Source organism: Chaetodon trifascialis, chromosome 2, assembly GCF_039877785.1.
Source record: "Chaetodon trifascialis isolate fChaTrf1 chromosome 2, fChaTrf1.hap1, whole genome shotgun sequence".
In the NCBI taxonomy this organism is placed as follows: domain Eukaryota; kingdom Metazoa; phylum Chordata; class Actinopteri; order Chaetodontiformes; family Chaetodontidae; genus Chaetodon; species Chaetodon trifascialis.
The window spans coordinates 7,071,403-7,099,007 of NC_092057.1; the positions used below are offsets into that span (position 1 = coordinate 7,071,403).

The 27,605-nt window shown below is 47.8% G+C and overlaps 1 protein-coding gene across 3 annotated transcripts in view; it reads left to right on the top strand.

Moving 5' to 3' along the window:
• Nucleotides 1–232: 232 nt before the first annotated feature.
• lef1 (lymphoid enhancer-binding factor 1) overlaps nt 233–27,605 on the top strand; it is a 40,665-nt gene continuing 13,292 nt past the window's right edge. For 2 of the 3 annotated variants that reach the window (XM_070976150.1, XM_070976158.1), the window contains exons 1-5: nt 237–1,258; nt 3,162–3,228; nt 4,471–4,595; nt 22,652–22,784; nt 26,137–26,224. In XM_070976150.1, the coding sequence (XP_070832251.1) occupies nt 1,058–1,258; nt 3,162–3,228; nt 4,471–4,595; nt 22,652–22,784; nt 26,137–26,224 (614 nt within the window). In that variant the 5' untranslated portion in view covers nt 237–1,057. Of the gene's footprint in view, nt 1,259–3,161; nt 3,229–4,470; nt 4,596–22,651; nt 22,785–26,136; nt 26,225–27,605 lie in introns of all 3 variants that reach the window. The other variant, XM_070976167.1, reaches the window with a different exon arrangement.

The following is a 27,605-nucleotide window of genomic DNA, read 5'->3' on the forward strand; positions in this document are numbered from 1 at the left end:
GCCTCACCGCTTCCTTTTCCTCTTCTTCTTCTTCTTCTCCTCCTGTCTGCCCATTTGTTGTGAGCCGTGTATAAATCTCTCCCTCTCTGGAGGAGTGTCAATCGGTGCGGTGTCAATCAGAGCCTCGGCTTCCCTTTCATCTCTCCTTCCTCCCAATGACTGAGGAGAGAAAGAGGAGGAGGAGGAGGAGGAGGGAGCACGGCTACATTACCAACACACACATACACACAGCGGTTAGATTACAGTGTGGAAGCGGTGCGGGAGCAGTGGGAAGTCGATCCGCGACGTGTTTTCCTCTCTGTCTCCTTCTTTCTGATTGTTTTCTGACTTTTGCTTTCATCCCTCCTCATCGAGCCGCTCGGAGGATGTATTTTGGAGCTTGAAGGGGCCTCCGCTCTGCTCTCGTCTCGTTTCACTGTTAAAACTGTTCTCTTCAAAGTTGCACCTCCATCAGTTACCTCTTCACCTCCAGACGGTGTTCTGCTTTTGTTAGCACACTTTTTTTTTCTTTTCTTTTTTTTTTTTTTTTTTTTTTTCCCAGGACGCCTCATCTTCCTCACTGGACCACCGAGGGGGGGATATTTCTCTCACTTTTTTAAATGCACTTTTTACCGTTTTTTCTGTGGACCGTACCCGCCGCTGGTCGTGTGTGTGTTGACTGAAAAAAGAAAAACTAGTGATGAGATTTTAACTCGTGCTTCGGCTCCTCTTTTATTTTTTCCTCATGACATTGAAGCGTGCATCGGAGTCCCTCTGAGCCTTTACGTCTCAAGTTTTTAGGGTGTGAGTTTCGGTCGTTTTAGTGTAAAACAGCCGCGGTGAAGGGACGCCGACGCCGGCCACACTCCTCCTGTTGCTCCGGTAGAAACACACCGGCAGCGTGTCCGCACGCCGCTTCCTCCCCGACGCTCCGCTTCAGAAGGGGGACGCTCTCTCACTCGGTTTCGGGGGATTTCAGTGGGAGTTTTCCCTCCTGTAGTTTCGGACAGTGCTGGTGTTTGTGCTGCCTTCAGTTTTCTTGGTGAAACAAACAAGAGTAAAGAGTAAATAAATAAAAATGCCCCAGTTATCAGGCGGCGGCGGAGACCCGGAGCTGTGCGCGACGGACGAAATGATCCCGTTCAAAGACGAAGGGGACCCGCATAAGGAGCAGATCTTCGCCGAGCTCAGCCACTCGGAGGAAGAGGGAGACCTGGCAGACATCAAGTCATCTCTGGTCAACGAGTCAGAGAGCAGCCCCAACAGCAACAGCCACGACGTGAGTAACTCTGTGTTCACTGATGTGGTGGATGAGGAAGAGGGAAGGTGGGTATCATCATCATCAGAGAGGGCGAGCAGCCTGCGAGCAAACTTCTCTTTATCCCTTAATCATCCCAAAGACCTGCTTTTCACTCAGCTCGGGCCTCTTTCATATTAATTACTCTGGGTTTGTCTGAATCTCTGGTAGCTTAAAAAGATGGATGAGCAGAAGCCTAAAATTCATTTCCTCACGTGAAGCCCGTGCTGCGTTTAAATAATGAATGTTAAGACTTTTTAATCATAGAGATTTTTCTCAGACTAAAAAAAATAAATAAATAAAAATAAGCAAAGTTCAGGTGCATTTCTCACTTTGTACCTTCTTAATTTAAATTAACGGTTTTAAAGACATCAGTGACAGTCTGCACACTCAGCCTTTGCTCTTCTACATGTCACATCCTGAACACCCAAAATCTTCCTTCAGAGGCCCAAACACACACTTGACCGTCTGTGGCAGTTGTTGTTCATCAGTCTGTGGTGAAATCTGGAAAGAATGATAGAAAAGATATTTTTAGATGGAAGAACTGGGGCCTGGTGTGCTGCCTGTGTAAAGCAGGCTAATAGCTGTGTTTGCTGGGGAACACGAGAAGCAGCACATGAATCCGTTTAGTGGCTCAAAACCTGCATCCACAAACAAGACGATGCATTTATTTCAAAGGTCTCGTTTCTAAAATTCAGCCCAAACAAAAGGACAACGTCCAGTGATTTTGTCACCAGGATGTCCTGATTGTCTGATTCTGATGTCATTCTTAAATTTCACTCGTGGTGTGTTTGTGTTTAATGGTGCCAGTGAATTATTTTTTCTTTCTTTTGGGGAGAAATTTCTGAGCCACATTTACAGCTTTATTTGTTTTTACTGATCAGATTAAAAGGAAACCAAATGGCTCCGTCAGAGGAAACGCTTAAATGTATAAATTCATGGTGGATGTAAATGCATCCAGAATCTCAGTGGAAGAATTAATAATGGTGAATTTTTAATGCCTCTAAAATTATCACTCATGCTTTATATTCCGTTTATTCTGACGATGTCAGTTCATCAGCCACAGAAACAGCACAGTTAAAAATGTGTTTTTAATTTTTCCTGCATCCGTCGACCCCGTGCGCTGACCTCAGGATGCAGGCTGCAGCTTCCCCATCGCCGCGTCACACACCTGTTTTTGTCATTAACCGCAATGTTAATGAAATTTTGGGCACATCCTGAACGAGACTGTACACATTCACCAGCAAATGTCCTAGAGACGCACAGGACGGAGGCTGAATGTTAATTAGGAATCCAGTGAAGTTCCCTCGCTCAGCTTGAAGCCATCCTGAGGGGTCTGAGCTCCCAAAAAAGAGGTCCCCTCCCCAATAAGAGAAACGAAATGGATGTAAGAAAAGCAGGGGATTTAAAAAAAAAAAAAAAAGGCAAAAACTCCTTCCACCATTTTCTCTTCTTATGGCCTGATTTTGTTTCACTTTGCAGAGAAGCATTTAATTCACAACACAAATACGCTGTTTATTTGAATTTAGCAGGAGGCTCAAAGTGGAGATGAAAACGAGAGTGGACCTGTGGTCCTGGAAACAAGTTAATTTGTAAGCTCCTTAAGGACATGAAGCTTAATTAAGTGGTTCTTTTGAAGCTTTGATGCAGGCTGCTCCATCACCCCTCTGTAGATAGGTGTGTGCACGTGTGTGTGTGTGCGTGCGTGCGTGTGTGTGTGCGTGTGTGTGTGTGTGTGTGTGTGTGTGCGTGCGTGTGTGTGTGTGTGATGGCGTTTGTTTGTGGGTGTCTGACCGTATCAGCGTGTCTTGTGTGTGTAACTGTGTTTGAAGGCCCTCCTAATTGATTCTCCATCATTTTCACATTTTTATTTATTTTCTTACAGGCAGCTAGACAGTCCCAAATACCGCAAGATTCATATCACGAAAAACACAGAGACCATCCGGAAGATGGTAAGTGACGCCGCCTCGGGCCACAGCTCGTTAAATCAGCATGCTTTTATAGGACAGCCAGCGTGTCGCTCGGCGGCTGCACAGCCCCACATTTTCAGAGTAATTCGCTGCAGCCTGAGAAGTTGAGGTGAAGGGGGCCGGTGTGAGAAAGTGCCACCTCATACCCCCCCCCCCCCCCCCCCCCCCCAACACACACATACACACACACTCTCTTGCACTGTTTGGTCCTCTTTCTTATCAGAGCCCCGTTTCTGCAGCTCTCAGGCCGATAATCTGTGATGCAGCTCTTGTCAGGGCATGCTCCACCTTCATGGACAGCGCTACCTGTTACCTCCCTCGTAGATGAGGGCGCCTGCAGAAACACAAAACAAAAGAACAGTGGAGCGGAAAGGAGCGTGGACGTGCACTTCTCTCCTGGTTTAATTTGGGGATGCTAATTTTGCCTCGAGCCTTCACCTGTGCCCGATTCAGACCCGTTTCTATCTGCCTCCTGTGTTTCTTATGAAGCAGTTACCCTGATAAACTCTTCCTCCATGTGGGTCTTCCTCCCGGTGGCGCTGTCACATCTGTAACATGTTGCTTCCTGCTCGGGGCTCGCCGCTCTCTGCTGCTGCAGGTCATCGTCGGGGCTCTGAGGAGGCGTGTGGCCCCTCTTTGTTCCCCTTTCACTCCTGAATAGGATCCCCCTCAAAGCAAACACTGGCTTCTTCACAACAAGATCCATGTTGCTGTCAGGCTATATAGCACAAACAGTCCCAGCCCCCTCCCTGCGGCCTTATTACTCAGCGTGCAGTTGAGTGGCGAGTGGCGCTGCATTGAGGCCTCTTGTATAAAACTCCCCCTCTCAGGTCAGAGGCGTAGAGGAACAGTTGGGGCGTCTCCTGTTTTGACACAGTCTGTATGTTCTTCTAATTGGTGCTAATTGGCACAGAGGGGCTCCATTGTTCCGCCGCATAATACGACCCTCCTTTCCAAGACGGAGAGAAAAGGGCACAAACAAAAGGCCGAGGCAAAATGGGGCACGGGTTAAAGCGATCGACAGTGATATGATTACAGCATCAAAACAGGCAGGCAGGCCAACTCTGCGCTCTTTGTTATGTGTCTGATTTATTAACTGAAGCACATTGAGAATCAGTCATTTGTAGGATTTGTTTGTGTGTTTAAAGCTCAAAGAGTTTCCATGTTGATTAATCAGAGAATTGAAAATGAGCCTTTTGCAAACATTTTTTTTTATTTAATCAGGAAAACTCCAGGACCTGTACAGTAAAGGCCATCCATACTCGGGCTACCCAGGCTACATCATGATGAGCAACATGAACGACTCGTACATGAACAATGGCTCCCTCTCGCCGCCCATTCCCAGAACGGTCAGTACCACCTCTTCATGTGTCCTCATATGAGAAGCTGCTGGTGAAGTTGAGCGCTTTTTGTCGCAGTCAGACAAAACAAAAACCACCTGAATGTGTCAGTTAGAGAAGAAAAGTCTGAATATGGCGTGGCAGCGATGGACAGCAGGTAAAATCAGACTTCGATCAGTCGGCTGATAGAAAACAAATTGCTGACTTTAATCAGAGGCGAGAAAAGTGACGTTCTTTTGAGACGTGAATTGTATTTTTTCTGGGTTACAGTTTCTGTTTTTCACTGTTAAAACTTGTTAACAGGCTGCTGGCTTCAGGTGTTGACTGACCAGCACAGGTTAACATGGTGCTGCTCAGGTTAAACTGGATTTTAGAGTTCACACGTTAAGACGAACTAAAGTGAAGCCAGATGAGCAAAGCTGTTCCTAAAGTCATCGTAACACAGAGGAGAAGGAAGGCGACCTGTTGCTTTACCTGCGTCACCTTTAACACCTTGCTTATGATATTAATCACTGGTGTATCAGCTGTTTTTGGCTCCATGCTGAACAGCTAGAAATCAAAAGAATGTGCACCTGTGTATTTCTGGGCCTCTTTTTATCACCTGATTCTGCTTTTGAGCTTCTCAATTGTGAGCTTCTGCTTCTGTTTCACTGTTTCCAGTCTCTGCAAATTAATGCTTTGTGGTTCGAACAGTTTTTCAGACAAAATAAGCAGATGAGATGTTGCCTTGAGCTGTGATGACTTATACGTTTTTGTTAATTTTCCAAAATTTTAGGAGCAATTAAATCATTAAAAAAAATCATATCAGATGGGTGAGAGGACAGTTCCCTGCATGTGGAAAAAGATCTGCTTTCATGGCCTCTCACAGAAAAGAGGATGTCTATAGTTCACCAGAGCTCTTGGGTAAAAATGCATGAAACCTAATATATTATCAAATAAATATTTCAGAATTTTTACTCATCAGCTGCTTTGAATTCACTATCAAACCAACACAGTTAACTTAGAATATCAGAGTTTAACGAAAAACCAACAGCTTGCACCTGAAATGATGAACAGGGGTTAAAATGAGTGAATAAAAGGCAGCCGTTCAGGTAAGATCACATTTCTTGATTTCCAAACGAGCAAACTTAAACTTCACATTCTCAAACAAATTAAATGAAAAATGTCACTTCCTTGTTCGTGATGTTTAATGTTTGTGTTGTTGCATATCTCTCCTCAATATTTTCGCTCCTGTCGCAGCATCGTTTGACTCCCCGTCCGTTTCACCGCCACACGTGACCCTGGAAACCGAACGGCCGCCATACCTTTCAGGAGATTAACATGAGATGTTCAGTGTTCCTCGTCTTGTTAAAATCTTGAGTGATGCATGTCTACATGACCCAAGTAAGCCCTCTAATTAGCCCAGCGTGACAGGAGGCCTGAAGGCAGCATCGGCCTGCAGAGGAGTTTAGAGTAGCGTCCAGGGGCGGCGTGTGTTGGTGCAGATATCGTCCCTGTAACGGTATTAATTTCAGGCCAGCTGCAGGTCTCTCACTGGCGGCTTCCTGTGTCTGTCCCGTTTGCAAATTTCTCCTCGCAAGACAGACATAAAACGGCGAGCACGCAGGCAGCTGTCCACTCTAATCCCGTTTGGTCCTCGTCTCCGTGTCGCACTCGGGAGGACGAGCGGCCTCGGTCTGGCTGTGCTTTTTTGGTGCCTCCACACAGGAAGCGCTCACACATGGTGCAGAGGACCCGGCGGCTCGGGCTTGTTTGTGCTTCTGCAGTGCAGGCAGGTCGGTTTCATCAGGGTAAAGTTGTGAAATGTGAGTTGTGTGTTATTGTAAGAATCGGCTTTCGGAGGCAGATGTGATTGTCGGGGGCAGATGCCACATGCTGCGTGTAAAGGAGCTCCATTCACACGCAACTCGATGGCGGAATGATGTTAAAATTGCAGCGCTTCCCCTCTGCCAAAGCTGCAGAGGGTGAAAGGATGTGACACTGTGGGGAAAACGTGACGCTGATTACCTCATGATTCACCCTCTTCAGTTAACTAATAGAATGCTTTATGAAATCTGGGCTGTGATGCCTTCCAAGTTCCTTTTTTATGCCTTGTTTTCTGGTCAATTTTATCAATTATTCCATCGTGCGCACCGAGAAACTCTGTATGGAGACCAGCTGACTGTGTGAGAGGAAATTACCCCTCACTGCAGATGAATTAGGCCAGGCACTCGCTGCCAAAACTTTTAAAGCCCCGCTTTCATTTCATTTACCATGGCTGCTTTCTCCCCCATCCCCATTCCCCCCCTCACCCTGTCTTCAATAAAACGGTAGTCATTTTATATACGTTTCTCTCACTTATCCAATAAAAAGAGCCGGGGCTCGGTGGAAGGATCGCGGAACACGAGTCCTCTGGCTCTCTCACTGATGTCAGCTCGCTGCCTCTGCTGCTGGCCACCGCAGCCTCAGTATCTGCAGGCCTGGGATCGGTTTTCACCCAGATCAAAGGCACATTCTCTCTTTCATTCTCTTCCATCCCCAGCCCCGCCGCCGCCCCCAATCCCAGTAGTTTAGATTGATTTCCATTGACCATGACATTCCTGCACATGCCGTCCAGTCATGATGGAGCAGTCGGGGAGTAGCTGATTGTCAGCAGATTTTGGGGCTTCTAGCTTGATAAGTTGCCTCCGCCACAAGAGCTGAGATTTAAGCGTCAAGATGCCTGATGGTGTTCAGTTGCACATACATGGATTTAAAACAATGTGGACCACTTCAGAGAGTCCTGCTGTGGTACCAATACCCTGATGTCCCCATAGACCTACAGCGTTCCTAGGATGTGGGTCTGCAGGGCTTCTGAAGCTGGATCATCATCATGCTCCTTGGAGAGGAGCATTTTGTTTATGGGACGTGACGTTTGGAACTGGTGCCAAAGTAGCTGAATGTGATTTTAAAGTGATTGTTTGCATTTATGTACACACAGAAAAATATCATATTCTGAGGCATGAGGTTAATCAGCTGGTGTATTTTAGGTGTTGTGTGTGTTTGGACTGTGTTGAGCAGAGTTGTTCCTCATCGCTCTCGTGTGTTACTCTTGCAGTTGCCTCCTGTTTGGCTGCAGAAACCAAGCTTTTTTTTAAAGATTCAATCATTGAATTATAAAACTTGGATGAGTTTCAGAATTATCTTTTCTTTCATCCCACCTCAACAGCAGTGTTTTCCTGTCCCGGCTCTCCTGATGTGCACATGTTAAAGCCCAGTTAAAAGCACATATATCATCAAGAAATCCGATTTGTCCAGGAGGAATCCAGCCGCGTTAGTTTGTCTTTTCAGGATCAGTGTGTCTCTCTCACTGAAGCCCACCTGAGCACGTTCAGCTGCATCAGATAATGTGAAGAGACTTGACGACGTGCACTGATTCATGCTGCTGCTGTTGTGAACTTTGGCCTCTGGTGTGTAAAACTCGTAAAGCTTATTATGAAAATGCTGAAGGATTGTGTTTTCTCTGGCTCCTGTGATTCTAAATGAAATGTGCTTTAACTGGTTTTGGTCAGAATGATCATAATACCTCATAGTAGGACTGATGATAATGGTCTTCAGAGCATTCAGGGTGTCCTCTCTCACTGCTTTGAGGGGTTTTTGTCTTTACTTGGTGGTGGTGGTCCTGCAGCCTCCTCAACTCAAGGAGTGAGAATTTGAAAATGGCAACTTAAGTAAAGATCAACATGCACGCGCTGGATTTCGAAACGACCTGAAATCTATCCTGTTTTAACTGCTCCTCGATAGGTTTAAAGAAATCCCGCAACCTCAGAGCTCGCGACATCCATCCAAACCCTTTGAACCACTCGGTCGGCGAGATAAAGATGCAGCCGCCTGCTCGCAGCCCTGAAACGTTGATAGCGCAGAGATACAGTACGAGGTTTCCACCTGACTGTGAAGATGCTGCTGATCTCCAGCTGCGTTCGAGGAGTCTGTTGGTCTGTGCAACAGCTTGAGGAGAGAAACGGATAGAATCGCTGATTTTTTTTTTTTCTTTTTTTTCAAACCGAGTTTTGCTGCTGCTGTGGTGGAGGGGTGAGGGGTAGCGTAGAGAGCTCCCTCTCCTTTCTCCTTGCACTCCTTTTCCCTTTGGACCCTCAATTGCAGATCCTCATGGCGAGAAAGGGGGGGTGTGGAGGGGGGTGCAGCGCTGTACTTCCCTTTGATGTAGTGGGAACGTGACGGATCTGCTAGCCAGTGTCTCGCAGCGTGGAATCACTAACCCAGGCTTACCTAACGGGATTTGGTAGGACCGCTCTGGTGTCCCTCAGTGCCATGTGTGTCCTGAGCTCATGCCCCCAGCACTACCGTGGAAGATCCCTGTTAAAGAGAACACTACATTTACCAGCAGCCTTCCATGTCCACACATAATGTTCTAGATGGCAGCTTATGGCACCTTGTAGTTTTTTTTAATGTCTCTCTATAGGGTGGACATGCTGCGTAGGTTGACTCCAGCTGAACGTAGCTGGACCCCATACGATCTTCATCTCTCATTTCTCCATTTTTTTAGCCTAAAAATAAAAAGAGTATATTGACTGTCAACAGGCAGAAGTCTGATTGGCTCATTTTCTGCTGTATATATCAAATCAGCCTACATATCAAAGGGTCCCGCTGACATTGATGTCATCTGCTGCGCAGCGCTATCAGATGGCGAAATATGTGCACATGAAGGGCCACGCCCGCGACCTCACGCAGAAGAAACACTTGGTGCCTCAGACTCTTTGTAGTGCCGCCGGTTCGCCGTGTTTTATAAACAGCGCCATTAACGCCAAGGTTTCTCCTCGTCCTCGGCTGCACGGTGATGCCGGCTGACACATTTACTCCATATGCACGGCACTAATGACGCCATGTGGTTGCAATCACCTTATCAGTGTGTTTGATCTCGTTAAATGGAGCACAGCAGGGCGATTGTCTACCAGGAACGGGAACTTTCTGCTTGATTTTATTTTTCTTGATGGCGTGAGTGTAGAGAGGTGGTTGTGTTTATGCTCTTAAACAGATGATAAAAGTGGTTTTATCAGTGCTATTTTTATTACTTTAGGACTGACACACCAATTTTAAGGCAGTGAAACTGCATAAAAAATCAAATAACAGCAAGCAGAAGATGCAATCAGAAACCTGTGACTTCTGTCTGTTGCTGGTTTAAAAATGATATGCAGATGAAGAAGAAGTTAAAATGACGAAGTTCAGAGTGCCGAAAATGTGTGTTTGTGTACGTGTGTGAGTAAAGAAATCAGTGTGTCACAGTCATGAGCGTGACACGCCGGCGCACACTTAACCCCAGTGTGATGTTTATTTTGGGCCAGCGCTCCTGCTCAAAGCCGAGCACTCGTAGATGATGACACTGTCTTCGCTCCCCATCCTCCCACTGAACTGGATGAAGCTTAACCAATCAAGCTGTGCTGCCTGGAGCCAGCCAGTCAGGTTTCCACGGGCGGTCCGCAGCCCGAGCCGGCAGCACCTGCTCAGAGGGCTTCACTCTTCACCAGCAGCCTGCCGCTGATCTCCAGGGGTCAGCGCAGGGCCTCGCCAAGGTTGTCCCTCATGCCCAGTTCTGCTTTGAACGGCCTGGGTGTGGACTTCCTGTAAGGGTGGATCAGAAATGGAGACTGGAGGGCGGCTGTGAGCATGTGTGGAGCGTTTTTATGTCAGTTCATTGTGTGACTGCCGGACGGTCGGTTTGTTGGAGTTCAGCTCACTGCAGAATGATTTAATACTTTTGAAAACTCAAGCTTCAAAACTAGTTTTATAGACGTTGCTTGTTATCTAAAAATACGCTCGATGTGCCCCTACAGCACAAGTTTCATGTAATTGACCCGGGTCCATCATAAAGCTGTGATTGAGGCTCCACAGTGGTCCCTCGTAGCTGATCACAGGGCCTCACTGTTGCCCAATACAGTCGTTAAATGAGTAAAAACATGAATAGCTTTATTGACTTCACGCTGACAGCTTGTAGGTCTATATAGAGGCGAGCAGTGTTCCAGCTAGTAAACTGTCGCAGAGGGAACAATAGGACCACAGGAGTGAAACATGGGTGCAAATCCTGCCGGCTGTGTCCGGACTTCAGAGAGGCTCAAACAGCCCTCACTTTGTCCGGCTAAGACACAGAGCCGTGATCAATAGCTGCTCTGTTGTGTGAAGTTGGTCAGTCTCTGGCGCTCTCTCGCCCTCCCTCCTTCTCTGTGCTGTTTCATATTTTTCAGAAGCTCATTATTTCGTTCTGCTGTGGGTGTGAGTGCTAAAGAGGCTCACATGCAATGTGTATCTGACAGCACTGAAATATTAATGGTCCCCAGTGTAGGAGGTTGGTATAGGGCCTGCATAGTTACAGTACAAAGGGTGCCTTCTCGCCACCAGGCTTTATTAGCCAAGCTGTTAAACGAATAGATGGATATATAGCCTGCGCTCCTTCTTCATGCCTCCTTTTGTGTTTTTGCGCTAAACATCAAACTGCCTTCCCTCCGTCCGACGATTTCCAACGCGCACGCGCGCCGAACGGGCATTTTCCACATGCGCACCCACGTGCGCGAGCTCAAGGGCTACGCCGCTCTGCTGAGCGTTCTGTGGGAGGACAAAGAGGAGGGCTCTGCTATCAGCTCATTTTGTGTGGTCTTGGCCGTAAAAAACACCCTGTTCTCTGGCTGTGAAAAAAGCCTGTCTTTAATTTTTGGGAAACCCATAAAAGTTTGTCGCTCCTTTCATATCGGCTGCAGAATTGAAAACAAATGCTTCATCCCTGCCCCCCCCCCCTCCTTTGAACTGGCCAATTATGGAGTTGTGAAAATAAAAATCAGTCTGTAGATCTCTTTACGCCCCCCCCTCCTTCCTTTCCTTCCCCCCTTCCCTCTCTCCCTCAGTCACTGTCTTTTTTTCTCCTCCCCCCTTGTTTTTGAAGAAACCGAGGGGGATCACTGATGTCAAAGTCAAAACCAAGAGCATTAAGAAAACTGGCGAAATGCAATACAGCTGCAATCCGACATGACGCTAGAAAATAGGGCTGAGGAGCAGAAAGCCTCTCTCCCGTATTCCCAGGGCGCGCAACTGCTCCCGGCCTTGGCTTTGATCTCTTCAAAGCCTCCTGCCTCCTACTAGATGGAGAGTCTTGGCTGCCGCTCGTGAGCGCTGGAGAGAGGCAGGGAGGGAGGTGGGGGTGTTTTTTTGGGGCGGGGTGGGGGGAGAGCCGTCGTCTTTTCCTTTCCAGGACTGAAATCAATCACGGTGCCGAGGCAATTATGTGTAATTCAACCCCGGCCAGATTAGTGACTCTTGTTACCTGAGCGACCGGAGCTCTGTAATCTGTGAGACACACCGGCCTCGCCGGCAGAGGAGCAGCCAGGAGCGGGCGAGGGCACTTGAGGGGAAAGGAGGGGATCGGGGGGGGGGGGGCGAGAGGTGCTGAAAAGCAGGCTGCCATGCTGCCGTCCAGCAGAGCAGAAAATCAGAGCACAATGGAGTGATTACACTTGCAGATGTAGCCGTATTTATGACGAGGCGGATGAAGGGAACAGAGAGGACGACGAGTGCCGATTGCCGTGGAGCTCGCTAGTCGGTGCGCTAACGAGCCAGGTCCCCTTTTTGTGTTAAAACATGTGCGTAATGTCACCAGTCCTCCCCCGCCATCCGCCGCCCTGTCCCCCCTCCAGTGCCGTATCTCTATCCCTCATGCCCTCCGCAGCCGGCTTCGAAATGCGAGCTCGGCCAAGGCTCCTGCCCCAGGCGCCCAATTTACTATGGCTGGGGAAAAACTCAGTGGCCCCGAGTCACAGAGGAAAACAGCAGAGCTGAACGCTGCTCTTTCCCTGCTGCTGCAGTTCGTCTGATCTGTGCAACTGTTTCAGTGTCTTAACACACAGCAGTGGAACAATTTACACCCCTCTGCTTTTTCATGTGGCTTACTGAGGAGATTTATCCCAATTATGTTTGCTCCTAGTTTAGGCAAATCTAGAATGTGGTAGGAGTTTTTGATGCTCGTGACTAATACCACCTAGCGTACGTTATGGGATTATTTATTTGTATGACTTTTTTTTTCGAGCCTGTGATATTTTCAAGTGGGATTTTAGAAACAATTAATTGGAGGTTGGGTGGAGGGCAGAGGGAAGATTCGCAGATTCACATTATTGGTATTTAATTAGAGCTGTACGATTGCTGGGCTTTGATTCTTCCCTGCGCTCGGTCTGGAAGCGCTGATGTCCCAGCGATGAGAACAAGGCTTTGTTTTTTCTCCTCAGCAGTCACTTGATGCAGGATGATGAAACCCACAAAGATATCTAGCAAGAATGTGTTTGTTCATCTGATGAGCTCGCCTTGTGCTCCGTGTTTCTTTTGATCATTGGACCACTCGGTTGGTGATGGAAGGCACTTATTTTCCTCGTGAGATGTACATATTGAATAAATTAGAAATGCCGTCCTGTTGTAGTAGAACGTAGATGATCAGGACCTTGATGTCTGCAATAGTTTTAACAAGGCAGGCTGACAGGGAAGTGGAGCTGCCTCTAAAAATATAAAGGTCACGCTGAATGGATTATGTGGCATCAATGGAGCCACCGTCCAGCTCAGCAGGAGCCCTTAAATCCACCAGCAGCCATAACCCTCAGCTCAGGGGCCAGGTGACGCTTTTCATGTCCTCCAATGGAGAAACATCACAGAGCCCTCCTCCACTTTGAGCTGCCCGTCATCAAACAATGCATCAAAAACATCAAATCAATCCACCCTCACTACATCCCCATCTCTCCAGATGAAAGATGGGGGAGAAATCTGAGTGCCCGCCGCGCCCTTCCACGCACATCCACACTTTCAGTCCTCCATTGTAAACAGCGACACGCCCTCCACATCGAAGCGTCCATGAAGAAGTTGTGTTTGACTTTAATTTGAAGAGTTCAGCAGTGCTTCACTGACCAGCTGAGTTAGGAAAGCGTGGAACTTCATATTAAGGAACACACATTTACCATTAACTAGTAGCTTGTTAGCATCTTACTGGCTCTTTAGTAGTAATTATGCAGCACTTATTAATGCCTCATTATGCATGACCATATTCTACAGATGCTAGGCCATTAATTAAGACTTTTCCCTCAATAACCTCCTAATTACTGCTTATTGATAGAAAATAAGGAAGCTGTTGTACATGAATTAAAGTCTTAACCCTAACCGCTAGAATTAGGCATTAATGAGTGAATTTATAATAGCTCATAAAGCTGATAAGCAGCTAGCTAATGGTGAATGTTTTCAGAGATGCGTGAACATGATTGTACGTGACCTGAGCAGAGCTGAGCATTAACATGTCAGGAGGTGGCTCAGTTTCATTGGATGATGCACGTGTGTACTGTAGAAACCTCCAGCTATTATCTTACATCGAAGATGTACATTCATGGTTCAAGTGTCATTTTAACATCTGCTCAAATTTTCAGGCTAGAAAAATGAAAGGTGAAATATTGTTTATGTGACCAACAGTCCAGAACCCAAAGATGTAAAATCTACTATTTACTATCAGTTCACTGTCGTACGGAAAAGGACATCCAGTCCTCCCATCTGACTGTTTGGCAGCGCATTGAATCTAAAAGTGCTTCCTTAATAGACAAATGAGATTATTTCCAAACGTATGCACAGTCCCCTCTGAATAAATCGAGCTAAGAGCTGAATTACAGCCTCGGTGTGCTCATTGTATAGCTTATCATTCACATTTGCGGCATCAGGTGCATGAGTGTGGCCTATAATGTTGCTGTAACCATACGCCCCGAGCCGAAGGAGTCCCTTTTGTGCTCCAGAAATTCACCATTACCATTTCTTTAGAGGTATCAGGGGATAAGCAGACGTTGTCCGTTGCCATGTTGTACATGGTCATTGTTTTGTTTGTATTAAAGCCCACAAAACCCTGCCACAAAGCTAATTGACGAGGCGGAGTTTCCGTGTGACCGTTCAGATCCTTGGAGAGGTCCTCGAAGTGTTCCTGCGTCTGTGGGGATGGAGAAAAGCCATTTGTTCGGAGGGGATCAGATTTGAATAGCTTTGTGCTGTTCATTCAGATCTTAACAGGGGCGTGTGCGCCTGCCTAGAAAGGAGCCCTAAAACGTGTGGTTTGATTAATGACTAATTCCAGGCTGAAAGGCAGTTGTTGGTAGTCTTTACCAGTTAATCCCTTAAAACGTGGAATCACACCCAAACAGTGGGCTGCTGGTATTGTTGCGCGGTCCATAGTGTGAGGAAGCCGAAAGGTTTGCAATGTGATCCTGAGCCATGAATGCGTCCTCTGAGCGCGGTGGCACGAACCTTACCTCGTTATGACCGCCATGAAAACGGTCGGATAGCGTTTGGAACAGGGTGAAAAACGCAGCTTTGTCTGGCTGCTTGTGTAATTCTGTAAAAAGTGAAAGGAGACACGGCATGTGAGCCTTCAAGTGCGATGGTTCACTGAGGTGAAAGGCTCATTGATCATGTGACAGCGAGGTCAAAAGTTCAGATCAAGGCCGGGGCACAGGTGTCATTACACCTGAGGCAACAAGGCCTCTGGTGACCTGCACTTTCAAACATTACATAACCTTCAGACTAACCCCCGTCAAAGGAAATTTACAAGATTCAGCCATTGATGGCTTTTATTTTTGTCATTTATTTTGTCCCATTGAGTCGTCAACGGTTCAGACTCACTAACCCATCAGTATTTTTATTCTTTCTATTCTTGCACGCTCTGTTTGCGGCTCTGCATCTGTCTGAGTGAAATACAGAAGGAAAACTAGGTCAGTACTCTCTACAGCTCAGGCAGAGGCAGCTCTCATTCAAATCACCTCCCCATCCACATTTTCCTGCTCTGTGCCATTGAAAACCGTCCCTGCAAACACGGCAGCGCCTCCACAGCCTGCTGCTGCCTGCCTGCACCCGGCTCTCCCTGGCTAGCCAGCAATGCTAATATTTACCCCTTCCTGTCCGCGGACGCAGCGTGCAATGTTGCATCGGAGCTAGCTCGGGCTCAGTGAGAAGCGTACTGTCTCTGGCTCTCGTCTCCACAGGTAGAGACACACAAAGACCCCCACCAGACTCTATTTTTCCCCCTCAACGCTGAGCTCCCAAATCCAAACTGACAGCCATTCATGCCCAGAATACCTGGGCAAAAGCTGAGGGGGGGAAACACTATCTAGGTGTAGCAGGCAAATCCGCTCTTGTTCGACGGATCTATGGAGCTCCTGCATAAGGCAACTCATCAGCACTTTTCCCCCATTCTGCACTGCGTTTTCTCTCCCTCTTCCTCTCCGTCGCTGGTATTGTGCAGAGGCTAAGGTTTTAGCGCGCTTGCCACACAAAGTTAGCTTGTGCTGCGAATTTATTTGTGTACATCTCTCAGGGCCGTCGAGTGTTGTTGTTGAATGTGGATGTTGGCACTGCCGCGCCGCCTGGCATGAATGTAGCTACTCAGCAGACCAGAGCTGGCTGCTAATGATAAATCATGCAGTGTGTTAATGCAGCAGCAGGGTTGCTATAAATAGTCGCCGGAGAGGGATGCCGATTGATTCAGGAAGAAAAATAAAGTGTGCTCCAAACATTTCGTGCTCGTGGTCAGCTTTAATGGTCAGTTCAAACACGCGGCCCCAAGATTCGCACTCCCCCCGGTGCAAAACACACAGCTGATCAGGTAACTGAGGCCAAGGTGCAGCTTTGAATACAGTCGCATACAGTGACAGTGTCCAGATACACCAGGTGTTAATGTCTCTTTTGTGCTAGTGGTGCTACAGAGAGCAGCCATCTTCTTTGTGGGGGTATAGATGCCTAGAGGGTGCTCAAGTGTGTGTGCGGTCTGCCTTTTGTGTGTGTGTGTGTGTGTGTGTGTGTGTGTGTGTGTGTGTTTGCGTGTGTGCTCGCAGGCCTGCTGACAGTGGCACTTCAGCAGAATGTTTGCCCTTTCCTCAGTCCTTTGATGTGACCAGGTCCTGCTGTGATAATGAGCCCTGTGCCCCGCCGCAAGGTGAACATCCTGCCGTTCGCCCAGGGCTCTGCCAGAGCGGCGGCCCAACCCCCACCACACCTCCATCACACACACACACACACACACACACACACACACACACACACACACACACACACACACACACACACACACACACACACACACACTCTGCAAACACAACAACGGAGCAGTCGACCACTCTGCGCTGATCAACTTCCATGCAGTGCTTGAATAGCGCGAACATGACGTCAATCATGTGACACAAAAACCCCAAATCCACACCTGTACCTCCATGCAGTGCGTCCACATCAGGGCCTGGCAGTGTGGATGAAAATGGAGACCACTGTCAACATTTTTCCAAACTAGCACACACTACAATGTGGAATATGTCGTTCGTTTTTAAAGGACAAGCTCATTGGTATTCTAGATTTTTCCTCTTTGTCAACAAATCCCATGAACAGGCCAAACAGAGCCAACAATGACTTGATGCTGCTGCTAAATATTGTCTGTTTCCAATACCTGATTCCTCTGTGCCGCAGACTGAACCAATTAGAAACATCCTCATGAACCAAAGCAGAAGCCAAAACGCCAAACAGCAGCAACCCAAACCGATGCCTGGTTGAGTCCAACATGCACCATCCTGCTGCTGTTAATACCCTTGTGTAATCATTCACCGTAGGAAATAATCCCCAGAAAAGTACTTTGGTCCTGTTCAAGTCCCAGTTTGTAAAAACTGCAGCACCCAGCAGTTTTAGGTTTTGCATGTCCAGCATTCATGATCTGTTTTTAAAGATTTACGTCATCAGTGTTAATGAATGACCCACAGACGGACGTTTGAAGACAGAAAATGACTGAAACGTTGCTGGTTTTGGTCTTCAGGATTCGTTGACTCATCCTCTAACAACGTCGGACTCTGTTGTCCTTCAGTCCGTAACATTGTGTTATCATATAGATGTGGCCTGACTTCACCGGCGTCCGTCTGTCCTGGACTCTCGCCCAGTCGGTGCTGCAGCTTCTAATTCAAACAGTCACGACCTCTCGCCCGACCTTTTCAAAGCCTCGGCTCTTTGAAAACAGACGGGCTGCTGTCGTTTACGTTACTCTTCCCACCGAACAGGGAAGAGAAAGAGCAGCTGGATGGTCTTTTAATAGCTCCTCGACGTATAGAAATGAAGAGTTGAACACTTTAAAAAGCGGATCGAGTCTTTTCATCTGGGGCAGGCGTATTTCACACAAATTATCTTCTTTGCATGTTCAGAATGTCAGCACGAGAGCTCATGTGATTGGTTTGCTTGGAGCGCACGCTCTTCATGCCAACTGAAGGATGATGGGTAATCCACCTCGTCCCATTCAGCGGTGGGAAAGAAGACAGTCAGCTGTCAGCGGTGCCTCTGCGTTCATATGTCGCATGTATGTGTTAAATTCATTAGCCGTGTGGTTACTGCAGACCCTGACCGCCGTGTACCGTGACCATATTTTACAGCTGCGTGCCTTTTGTGCGTGTGGATTCCATGTTTATGCAGTGGCATGTGTCAGTCATGTGTGCTAATGTGAGTGTGTGGGTGTAACGTGGTATTTAGAGGACAGCGTGACGAGTTTCCTCGCATGATAGAAGTGTGCTGCGACTTAGCCTCTGAAACCAGAACGCTGAGCTTCTCTGAGTCAAGCGTTCTGATTCCAGGTTGTGATTTCCTTTTACACCTTTTTATGTGCGCGAGCCTCACCTTGTTCTCCATTTTTCTTCAGCGTCACTGCTCCTCTTCAACTTCCGGACTGTGACTCGCACGCAGGTTTTCTGATTGAAATGAAAGGAGGAGGGAGGAAGAGAGATTGGGCGGCTTCACAGATGTAAATTTCTCTCCAGGGCAGGCTTTTCCTGTTATTCGTAGCCTCCTCCACTTCTGTCCCTGTGGTTGGCTTCGCTTGTTCGTCTCATTACCCCGGGCGCGTGGCGCTCCCTCCATCGCTGGCGGCCGGGCTTTCTTCTCCATTAATTGGGTTTCGTTACATTAAGCCCCCTGGCCAAGGGGCCGTCCTGCCAATAAAACATTCCATTTTTAGCACTCCACTCGAAGCTGGTGGGGTTCAACCCGCTCTGCGAATGGTAATTGGTTATTTATTTAAGCTTCCTCAGGTTGGTCTCTACTGGTTTTGCCAAAGAGGGAGGGGAGGGGGGGGCGGTACAGTCCCTTTTCTTTTTTCTTTTCTGTGCTGCAAAGCTACTACGAGAGTGTTTGCTCACTTTTGTTGGGAAGAGGACGGACAAGTTGCACACAAACACACCTGAGAGCGAACACCTGGTCTGAGGGCGCGGGCACACCCTGACTTCATACTCCTGCTTTTGGTTTTACGGAGGCTTTCCGTCTGTAATCGGGCCCTCTTTATGATCACATTGTCAGTGGAAACAGTAGCCAGAGATGGTGTTTAAACAATCAGAGAGGGCGTGTGCGCTCTGCCAGTTATTGTAAATCATGTCTTCAGGCGCTGGGAATCGTGTTATTGAAAATTTACGGCAAACTCTTGATGAAACTGTTTGCAATCACAGAACTATTTCTTGCCTCATCTTTTTAATATCCTGGCCCTTTTTTTTTTTTTTTTTTGGTGCATCGTTTTCCTCCAGAGTGCAGAAAATCCCGTGAGTAGGTGAGGGTGGGTTTTGGGGTGAGAAGGGCTTCTTAGTGGAAAGATTTAGCAGCATGGGAATCCATAGCCACCACTTGAGCTGCGTCTCCCCAGCTGTTTGTGAAACCCCTCACATGGTTTCTACACACTTGATTGTAGCTGCAGGCGCGAAGAGTCCTCATTGCATATAAATTACAGAAGTGGGAAGTGATTATTATAAAATTCCCGCTTTCCCTTTTTTCCACTCCACTCTGCAGAAGTGGTATAATTGAGTGGAGTACAAAAGCCGTGCTGTGGGGGGAGAGAGGGAGAGTGATGCTAAAAAGGCAATATCGCAGGGAGAGTTATTGCATGTAGCACATAGACGCACGCACTGAGAGACCACGGCAGGATGTTGGAGGAATCTGACGGAGTACACGCTCAGAGACACCGGCGTGCCGTCAGTGAAATCCTCCGTCAGAAAAAACAAAAAAGAAACAAAAAAAGAAACGTCCCATTTCCCTTCCCCACCCCCAATTTCAGACGGCACGCCAAGTCATTGGCTCCCCGTGCTGAAACACACTGGAGTGTCTCCTCCATGGAGGGCTCCCTGCCAGCTCCAGTTCCGCACAATGAATTTCTCTTAAAACCACATCTGAGAGGTTCTTTAGAAGGGCCGGCCAAGCCTGGATATGAAATTCCAAATGGAACGTTTTCTTTTCAATCCTCGCCGCCTCTCCTCTTTCGCTCTCCCTGAAAAATATGAATAGAAAGATCCTAAGCCTATTATTTCTCCCATACAATAAAAAGGGACCTCCAATATGGCCGCCCTCCATCTCGACACCGCTGCTAAGGACTTTTAGAGTCAGGGTCGGGATGAGAGGGGATCAAATTGCAGCGACGTGGCGTGACCCTCACGGTTGTGGTCACTTGAGTGTCTCCAGCTACTTCCTCCAGGAAATTGGTAAAAGGGTGTCGTGAGATTTTTGTGTACAAACTTGCCAAGAGCTGCAGAGTGGGTGCAGCAAGCCAGCAAGCCTCCACCTGGAAGAATTAAAATGGTGGCTCCACGGCGGCTTATTAGCACGTCACGACCGTGAAACAGTGGAAGCACGTGAGGATGTGACTTCACCCTGATGCACGTTTCCCCTGCGACTGCTCAGAGATCAGAAGATGTAAATGACAATTCATTTCTCAGCCGCTCTGCACAAAGTGAACCACGGTTTGTGGCGTGCAGTTTACGGGAATGTGCACCCAGCAGCCGTCAGTTTCGTGCTGTTCCCAGAGGTTTTTCCCTGGTGGATTTTGCTGCAATGGAGGCAGTTTATTAAGAAGTTGAGAAAAATGGGGTTTGGCAGCTGTAACTGGGAGAAGCATGAAAGAGGACCTCTCTTCTGTGGCAGAAGCCTCGAGCTTCCTGAGGTGCTAAAGAGTCGTTCACCTTTCTTCTTTTTTTTTACAGTATCGTATATGTGTGAACAAGCACGAGACACTAGCTTTGTTTCCACTGGCTTCTTTTCTCTATTCTCTCTGCTACAAGTTGGAGAAGACCTCCAGCTAAAATGATAATCCCCCGGGTTCTTATCTCATTCCCACAGGATAACAAATGGGAGTGGAGAGGCGTAAAATAATATGGGCGAGAATGCTATCGTTTAGCCCCTGGTGCAGGCATGTTCCGGCCACCGGCGTCCCGTTAGCCCTCCTTCAGGGTTAGCAGCCCTCGCTAATAAGCCCTCCCCTTTGTGGGATGAGCTCTGACACTCCCACACTTGCAGATTATCCTGTCACCTTTGACTCTTGTTGTCTGGGGTCAAAGAGCCACACTCACCTGGGCTAATGTGAAAACTCTCTGGATCGTGCCTTAATTAGTTCTCAGGGTTCAGGGTCTTATGTCTTATTTCTACTGAACTGGGCGATCTCAGATGGAGCCATGTGGCCAGATGAGCTATTATCAGGAGAGCAACGGGGAAAGAACCTGGCCCTGGGAGATGAGATTCCCAGCCCGATAAGGAGTCTGACGTGGGTGACGCGTCATGTGGTTAAGGACACTGAGACCTTATTCCACATGCGCGCGCGCGCACACACACACACACACACACTTACGCCACCCTTTGTGTTCCCGGCAAGGAGAGCAGGGTCTTAAGTTGAGACCGGTGCCAGTCTGCGAGAGGTTCAGGGAAATGCAGACATTCCAGCCACCCCTGTGTCTGAGGGGTTTCATGCATGTGTGTGTGTGTGTGTGTGTGTGTGTGTGTGTGTGTGTGTGTGTGTGTGTGTGTGTGTGTGTGTGTGTGTGTGTGTGTGTGTGTGTGTGTGTGTGTGTGTGTGTGTGTGTGTGTGTGAGTGAGTGTGTGTGAGTGAGTGTCTGAGACCACCAATCACCACTTAGCACTGCAGGAATGTCACCTTGACAGACACCTCGCTGGGACAGCAAAGCGAGCGCTCGACTGTCTCGTCTCTTCAGAAACGTTCACTCGCACTAAATTTAGTTTGAGATTAAAGTATCTCCAACGACATTATCAGTCAGGTGACGTTCCCGTGAGAGCCTCTCATTACAATTTGGTGAAAGTCTTTGATTCGGGGCCCGTGGGAGCTGTGTGGTGTAAGACGTCTCTCACCCAGCGGTGAACTGATGTCTCTCAGATTAGCCATATATCCCGTGGAGGTGATATTTTGACTCCAGCTCAGCTCTGGGCTCAGATTGTGAATAGTAGATTTAGCATGGCTAAGCATTACCATGTGTTCGGTGCTGCTGAAGCATGTAAGCGCTGTTGGCTGGGGGTTGGGTGTTTGGGTTTTTTGGGCCCGGCTCAGTCTATTTTAGTTGTCAGGAGGCAGGTCTCTGTGAGTCAGCCGGGGATGGGGGGGCCTGTGGCCAGGCCACTGTTGACGTGATTACCCCTGCATTAAGTACCGCTGCAGACATCTGTCTCACTTGCGCTCTCTCTCCATTGCCAGCCCCCCTTCTCCTCTTCCTCCTCCTCCATCCCTCATCTCTGCTTCCCCCGGCTCTTGCTCTGTAATGAACTCCCCTTATTCACCAGCTAATGACTGCCTTTGATCTCCCGCCTAAGACCTCTGCTCTAACTCTACCCTCTGAATCTCTCTTTTCTCTCCCCTCTCTTTGCTCTATCGCTTGTTCACTCCTATTCGCTCCAGCTCTGTTGGCGTCTTTACTCTCTTTTGCTGTCTCAAGCATGCTCGTGCACCTCTGACTTGTTTTTCATCCTTCTTTCAGGGGAGGGGTTTCGGTCCTGCTGACCTAAGCTAAACTAAGTTTTGAGGTGCTGGGTTCAGGCCACTAAAAGAGAAGAAATGAAAGAAATGTTTTTAGCTGCCTTTTCCTTTACCCACATCTGCAAAGAGGCAAAGCTCCCGTTCTGTGTGAGCAGCACCAGCCCCCCAGATCATGTGGCAGGGAGCGGGGGCCATATTGCCCATGGATTAGCGTAGCTGAATCTGCTGCATAACGTCATCGCTCTTTTCACATTATCCTAAAATCTTGTATTTTTCTCCACAGTCCAACAAAGTCCCCGTGGTGCAGCCGTCCCATGCAGTCCACCCACTCACCCCGCTGATCACGTACAGCGACGAGCACTTCGCCCCGGGGTCCCACTCTGGTCATCACCCCCAGGATGCCGGCAACAAACAAGGTAGAGAGCGAGTGAATCAGAGCGAGACACGGCAAACTGAGTGTGCGTGAGTGTGAACGATCTTTGCTTCACAGTCAAACTCCTTCAGGAGACGATGCAGCTTTTTCCCTCCGGAGGCCGATTCGGAGACCTCCACTCAGGGTCTGACGACTCATTGAGATCATTGTTAGAGCGGAGAGACTAAAAACTTGCCTGACATGACTGAATGAATATAACTGACAGCAGAAACACTGAATTTTATGACAACATCAGTGAAAAATCTGTACTTTTTGTCAACGGTCACCTAATTCCAGATACCTGACCCACTTAATAAGATCAGTGTTGATGTCCTCATCTGAATCTGAGCCTCTAAACATGCAATGGGATATAGTTTATGCATCATCCCAAATTTTTAATTTTTAGAGTCAGTGAGACCAACAGTGACAACTTAATTTGATTGGAAACTTAATTTAAAGTTAAAATATGAAAAAAGAGAGTTCATGTTGTTACTAACAGAAATGTTATATTCTTATTGTAATGGGCTGGTTTGTGTGTTCCTCCCCAGTAGAGCTTTAATGGAGAGACTCACAGCACCCAGTTTTGTCAATATGCATCATTGAATTTTATTTGAACTGACGTTCAGAGTCTTCAGGAAGTCTTCTTGCAGAAATGGGCTTGAACAGGTCACCTCAGCGCTTGTTTATGCTGTGCAGATTCAGAAATAAAGAGATTTTATTCAGCGCTTAACGCTGAACTCAGGCGGCATTAAACTGAACCTGAATACCTGATGTTTTTTTTTCTTTAACATCTCTTTCTGTCAGCGCTGTCACGAATCAGCCGAGACTCACAAACCAAAAGGTGTCACAGCAAAGTCGTCCTTTCTATCAGCTGCTAACATGAAGCCGTCTGAAGGCGCCCGTGGGACGGCGCCGAGCTCGGCTGCCCTCTCCCTCTGCGCTTCCTGCCTCTCAGTAGCGACATGAAGCCTCGCTCTGACAGCTGCAGAGGAGCTCCTCAACAGTTTGGACGAGCTCCTCGCCGCGGCGCAGCTGGAGACTCTGGCAGCTCCTCGCGAACGCGACGTGGGCCCCGATGTGGTTCGGTCCCGCACCTTTTCTCTTCTCCTGGCTTTCTTCTCCTGCGGCTGCCAGTTGAAAAGGAGGAGAGGGATCAGACAGGATGTAGGCGATGGCGATGATGAGGAGTCTGGGTGGTTCTGAGGGACCGGCTATAAATAACAATGTGTAACTGAGCACAAGAGTACACAGTGTAGTGAGATGAAGGGAGCGAGACACATAAAGAAGCTGTGCTCCACATATGTCAGAGGCATCATGCGGCAGACACATTTTAGTTGAATTTTTCTCTAATGGAAGCAGGAAAGAATTGTGTTGACACGGAGCGGAGCGGTAAACACACCGAGCGCACACGCACGCGTTTGATTTCAGAAATTTGTTGTCATGTCGTACAATTTATGAGGTAATGCTCCACGTTTCACTGCTGCCGCTGGTCCACTGAGATCCACGAGTTTCTGACGAACACTGAGGAGCAGAGAAGGACCCCCGGAGGTCTTTCTCTTACTGTGTTTGATCTTTGCACTCGCAGCCCAACAGAAATCCATGTCCAAGCGATCCAGTTGCAGAATTAGCTGCAAATGATTTCCCCAGGCATATTCATGCGCGCGTATGCGAGCAGAGCTAAGCTGAAGATGCTCAAAACCAAATCTCTCTCATTCTTCCTCTCGCGCTCTCGTATCGACCGCTCGCCGCTCGGTCCTTCCTCGGCGGCCTCAGACTTTGATCTGCTCGTTAATTATGAAAAACAATCATGGATTTTATCATTATGAGCTCTAATATGCGCAGGGCCGCGTTGCAGGAAGGAAGGTCGAGCGGGGCGGCGGGGGGTCGGGGAGATTGAATTTTACATGTAAACCTCAGATGTGTTTTGTTTAAAGGAATTTAAATATTCATTTGAATGTTTATTATTTGCAGGTTTGACGATGAGTTTGTGTTGCTTGTTGAGAGGAAATGCAAGTGTGACGCTGCCGGGTGGGAACGTGTGAAGGGGGGAGTGAGTAATTAGCCACCTTCAGGGTGTGAGTGACAAGGTTAACACGCTGGGGCTCCCCCCTCCTCCCTCGCCGCCTCACCCCTTGCCTCCTTCCCTCCTGCCCTCGGGAGGGCCCTCAGGAGTGTTACGTGGTGGATTAGTGGGCAGGGGGTAGTGCTATGCACGCTATGAATCCAGCGTTGCAACATTGGCTTTGGAGATATAAGCCCCCCTGCTCGCCCTGCTTCTCTGAGGAGGGGGGCCCCTCCAGACCACAGCCTGGAGAGAGAAAGAGGAGGAGAAAAGATAGAGGCAGGGAGAAAAGGAGGCTCCAGCAGGGATTAGAAGATGGTGCTAATCTGGAGGCATTTGCCCTCTTTTCTTTGTGTGTGTGTGTGTGTGTGTGTGTGTGTGTGTGTGTGTGTGTGTGTGTGTGTGTGTGTGTGAGCATACTTGTGTGTGTATGAACAGTATTTCACAGAATCTACAGACTTAAAATCACATTATTTCTCGCTCTGCTCTGAAATGGAAAACAAACAAGTGTTGGACGAGTTAAATTTGAGTCATTTTAGCTTCACTCCGGGTTTAGTCTTCCTACAAAAAGAGACCCTCGACCTTGAAACCCGGAGATGGAGGAGCTTAGTCCTGAAGATCCACCGACAGTTAGTCCAAGTCAATCCCGTGTCTACAGGGAGAGCTGCCGCCTCCACCACAAAGAGGAAGCCTCAATTAACCAGCTTAAACACAGTGGAAGGACTGGAGCGAAGCGGCCAATGTTATCCTTTTCTTACTGGTTGATAATGTGAGGTCAGGGGGTGCGTTCAAGCCCCGACACGGGCGCTGCGTTTGAGAGAGGCAGGATGGGAAAGGTGGAGTAAACAAAACAAACAAAACTCAAAGTTCGTTTACTTGCTTTTGTTGGAGTTTTCAACAGTAGCTCGTGGCCTTTGCTTGCTCAGTTGTTATGGATGAAAGCTCTGTAGAAAGGCAGTAAGCAGACATTGAGTTTGTTAAGATGCTGTTTCATTATATGGATGCAAAGATCCAACTTTTCTTTCCTGAGACAGATGATAATAAACTCTAATTATACCAAGTACAGAGTCAATACAAAGTGTTATATTGTTTTTTCTTTCATTCTCATCTCTTCAGGTGTTATGTGTGTTTTCTAATGATCCTCATTTAAGCCACAAACAGCCTCACAATGACATTGTTCTTTAAGCTGCAGGTGTCACTTCTGATGTGCAGCGCTTCGATCCACAGGATGCAGGAATGATTGTAACACTGATCGAACCTCAGAGCTAACAGTCGCGTGTCGCTGTGTGTCTAGGAATGAGGCATCACCCCGGACCAGACATGCCCAACTTCTACTCCCTGTCTCCTGGAGGAGTGGGTCAGATCACGCCCCCGCTGGGATGGTGAGTCACAGACAAACACAAATGAGAGCGTGCACAGTTGATTGGCGTAAACGAGGAGCGATTAGCGTGCCGTCTCCTCACTTCAGATGACGCTGACGCTGTGCTAGCTCTGCGCGCTGACGGAGGGCTGGTGGCCTGCAGCAGCCTGCAGCGGAGCACAGGGGAGGTCCGCCTCTGGCTGTTCCTGCTGCGCTGCTGCGGCTTCAGCCACACCGCTGCTCCGTGTGCCCAGCACATGTCAAACACATCACATCATACGTGCCCCTGCATAACCATATGGCTGCTTAACCTCCATCAAAGCTTCCTGGAAGCACTTCACTCTCTGAGCCTCGCTTCATGTTTGTGAGACTCTTTTTTTTTTTGTGTCTTTCACCACTTTTCTTTCTTCGTTCTTTGACTGCATCCTCGTCGCTGGCATTCCTGTGCCTTTTTTCCTTTCCTTTCTTCTTCCTCGCCATCTCTCTCTCTGTCAGCGTGATGTTTGTAAAGACGGGGCTTCAGGCTCACACTGAGTGAAGCCAGATGGAAGGTGGAGGATCAGGGACGGTTGAAGCTAACGTCTCCTGTTTTCTCCTCAGACCCCCTGAATACATGCAGTATTTTTTGATTTGGGGACTTTTTTTCAAATTTAGGAGCTTTTCCCACTTTTCCACCTCGTTCCGATTGTTGGATCAGTAATAGTTTATACCTCATGAGTCCCGTCGACAAAGGAAACACTGCGTAACACAGAGTGAAGAAGTGAGTGTTGAGTCAAACTGCCAAATGGAACAAAATGGAGATATAGACCCAGTGAAGAAGCAAATGTTGCTGTTTATTGTCTCAGAAGAAGAGTGTTGAAGAGTTTGAGACGGTGATGAAGATGTGTCTGATGAGCAGAAATGTAAAGTCAAAGCTGCTCTGAAGGGAACAACTCAAACAAACTGAAAGATTTTAAAAATACTCCCACAGTAGGAGTCTGTCACCTCCTCTCCTGTTTACGAAAGTACCTCGGATATTTGGATTAATGGCCAACTAATTAGGTAATCAATGAATTGTTTCGTTCATTTTTCAAGCCAAAATGTCAAACGTTTGCTGGTTCCTGCTTCCTAAATGTCTGGATTTGTTGCTTTTCTTTGTCATTTCTGATTGTAAATGAAGACTCTTTGTGTTTTGGACTGTTGGACGGTTGGACAAAAGAAGCAAATTTAAGATGTCGCTTTGGGCTCTGGGAAGTCATGATGAGCAGATTAATCGATGAGTTCATCATAGAGTTCAAAACAAACATGTGACTGTGAACCTTTGCATGTTAACGAGTCTTGAAAAGGTAAGAGGACAGCGTTCCACTGGAAATAGAAATAGAAACGTATCGTTTTTAGTTTCCTTGTTTCCTTCCTGTCCGACC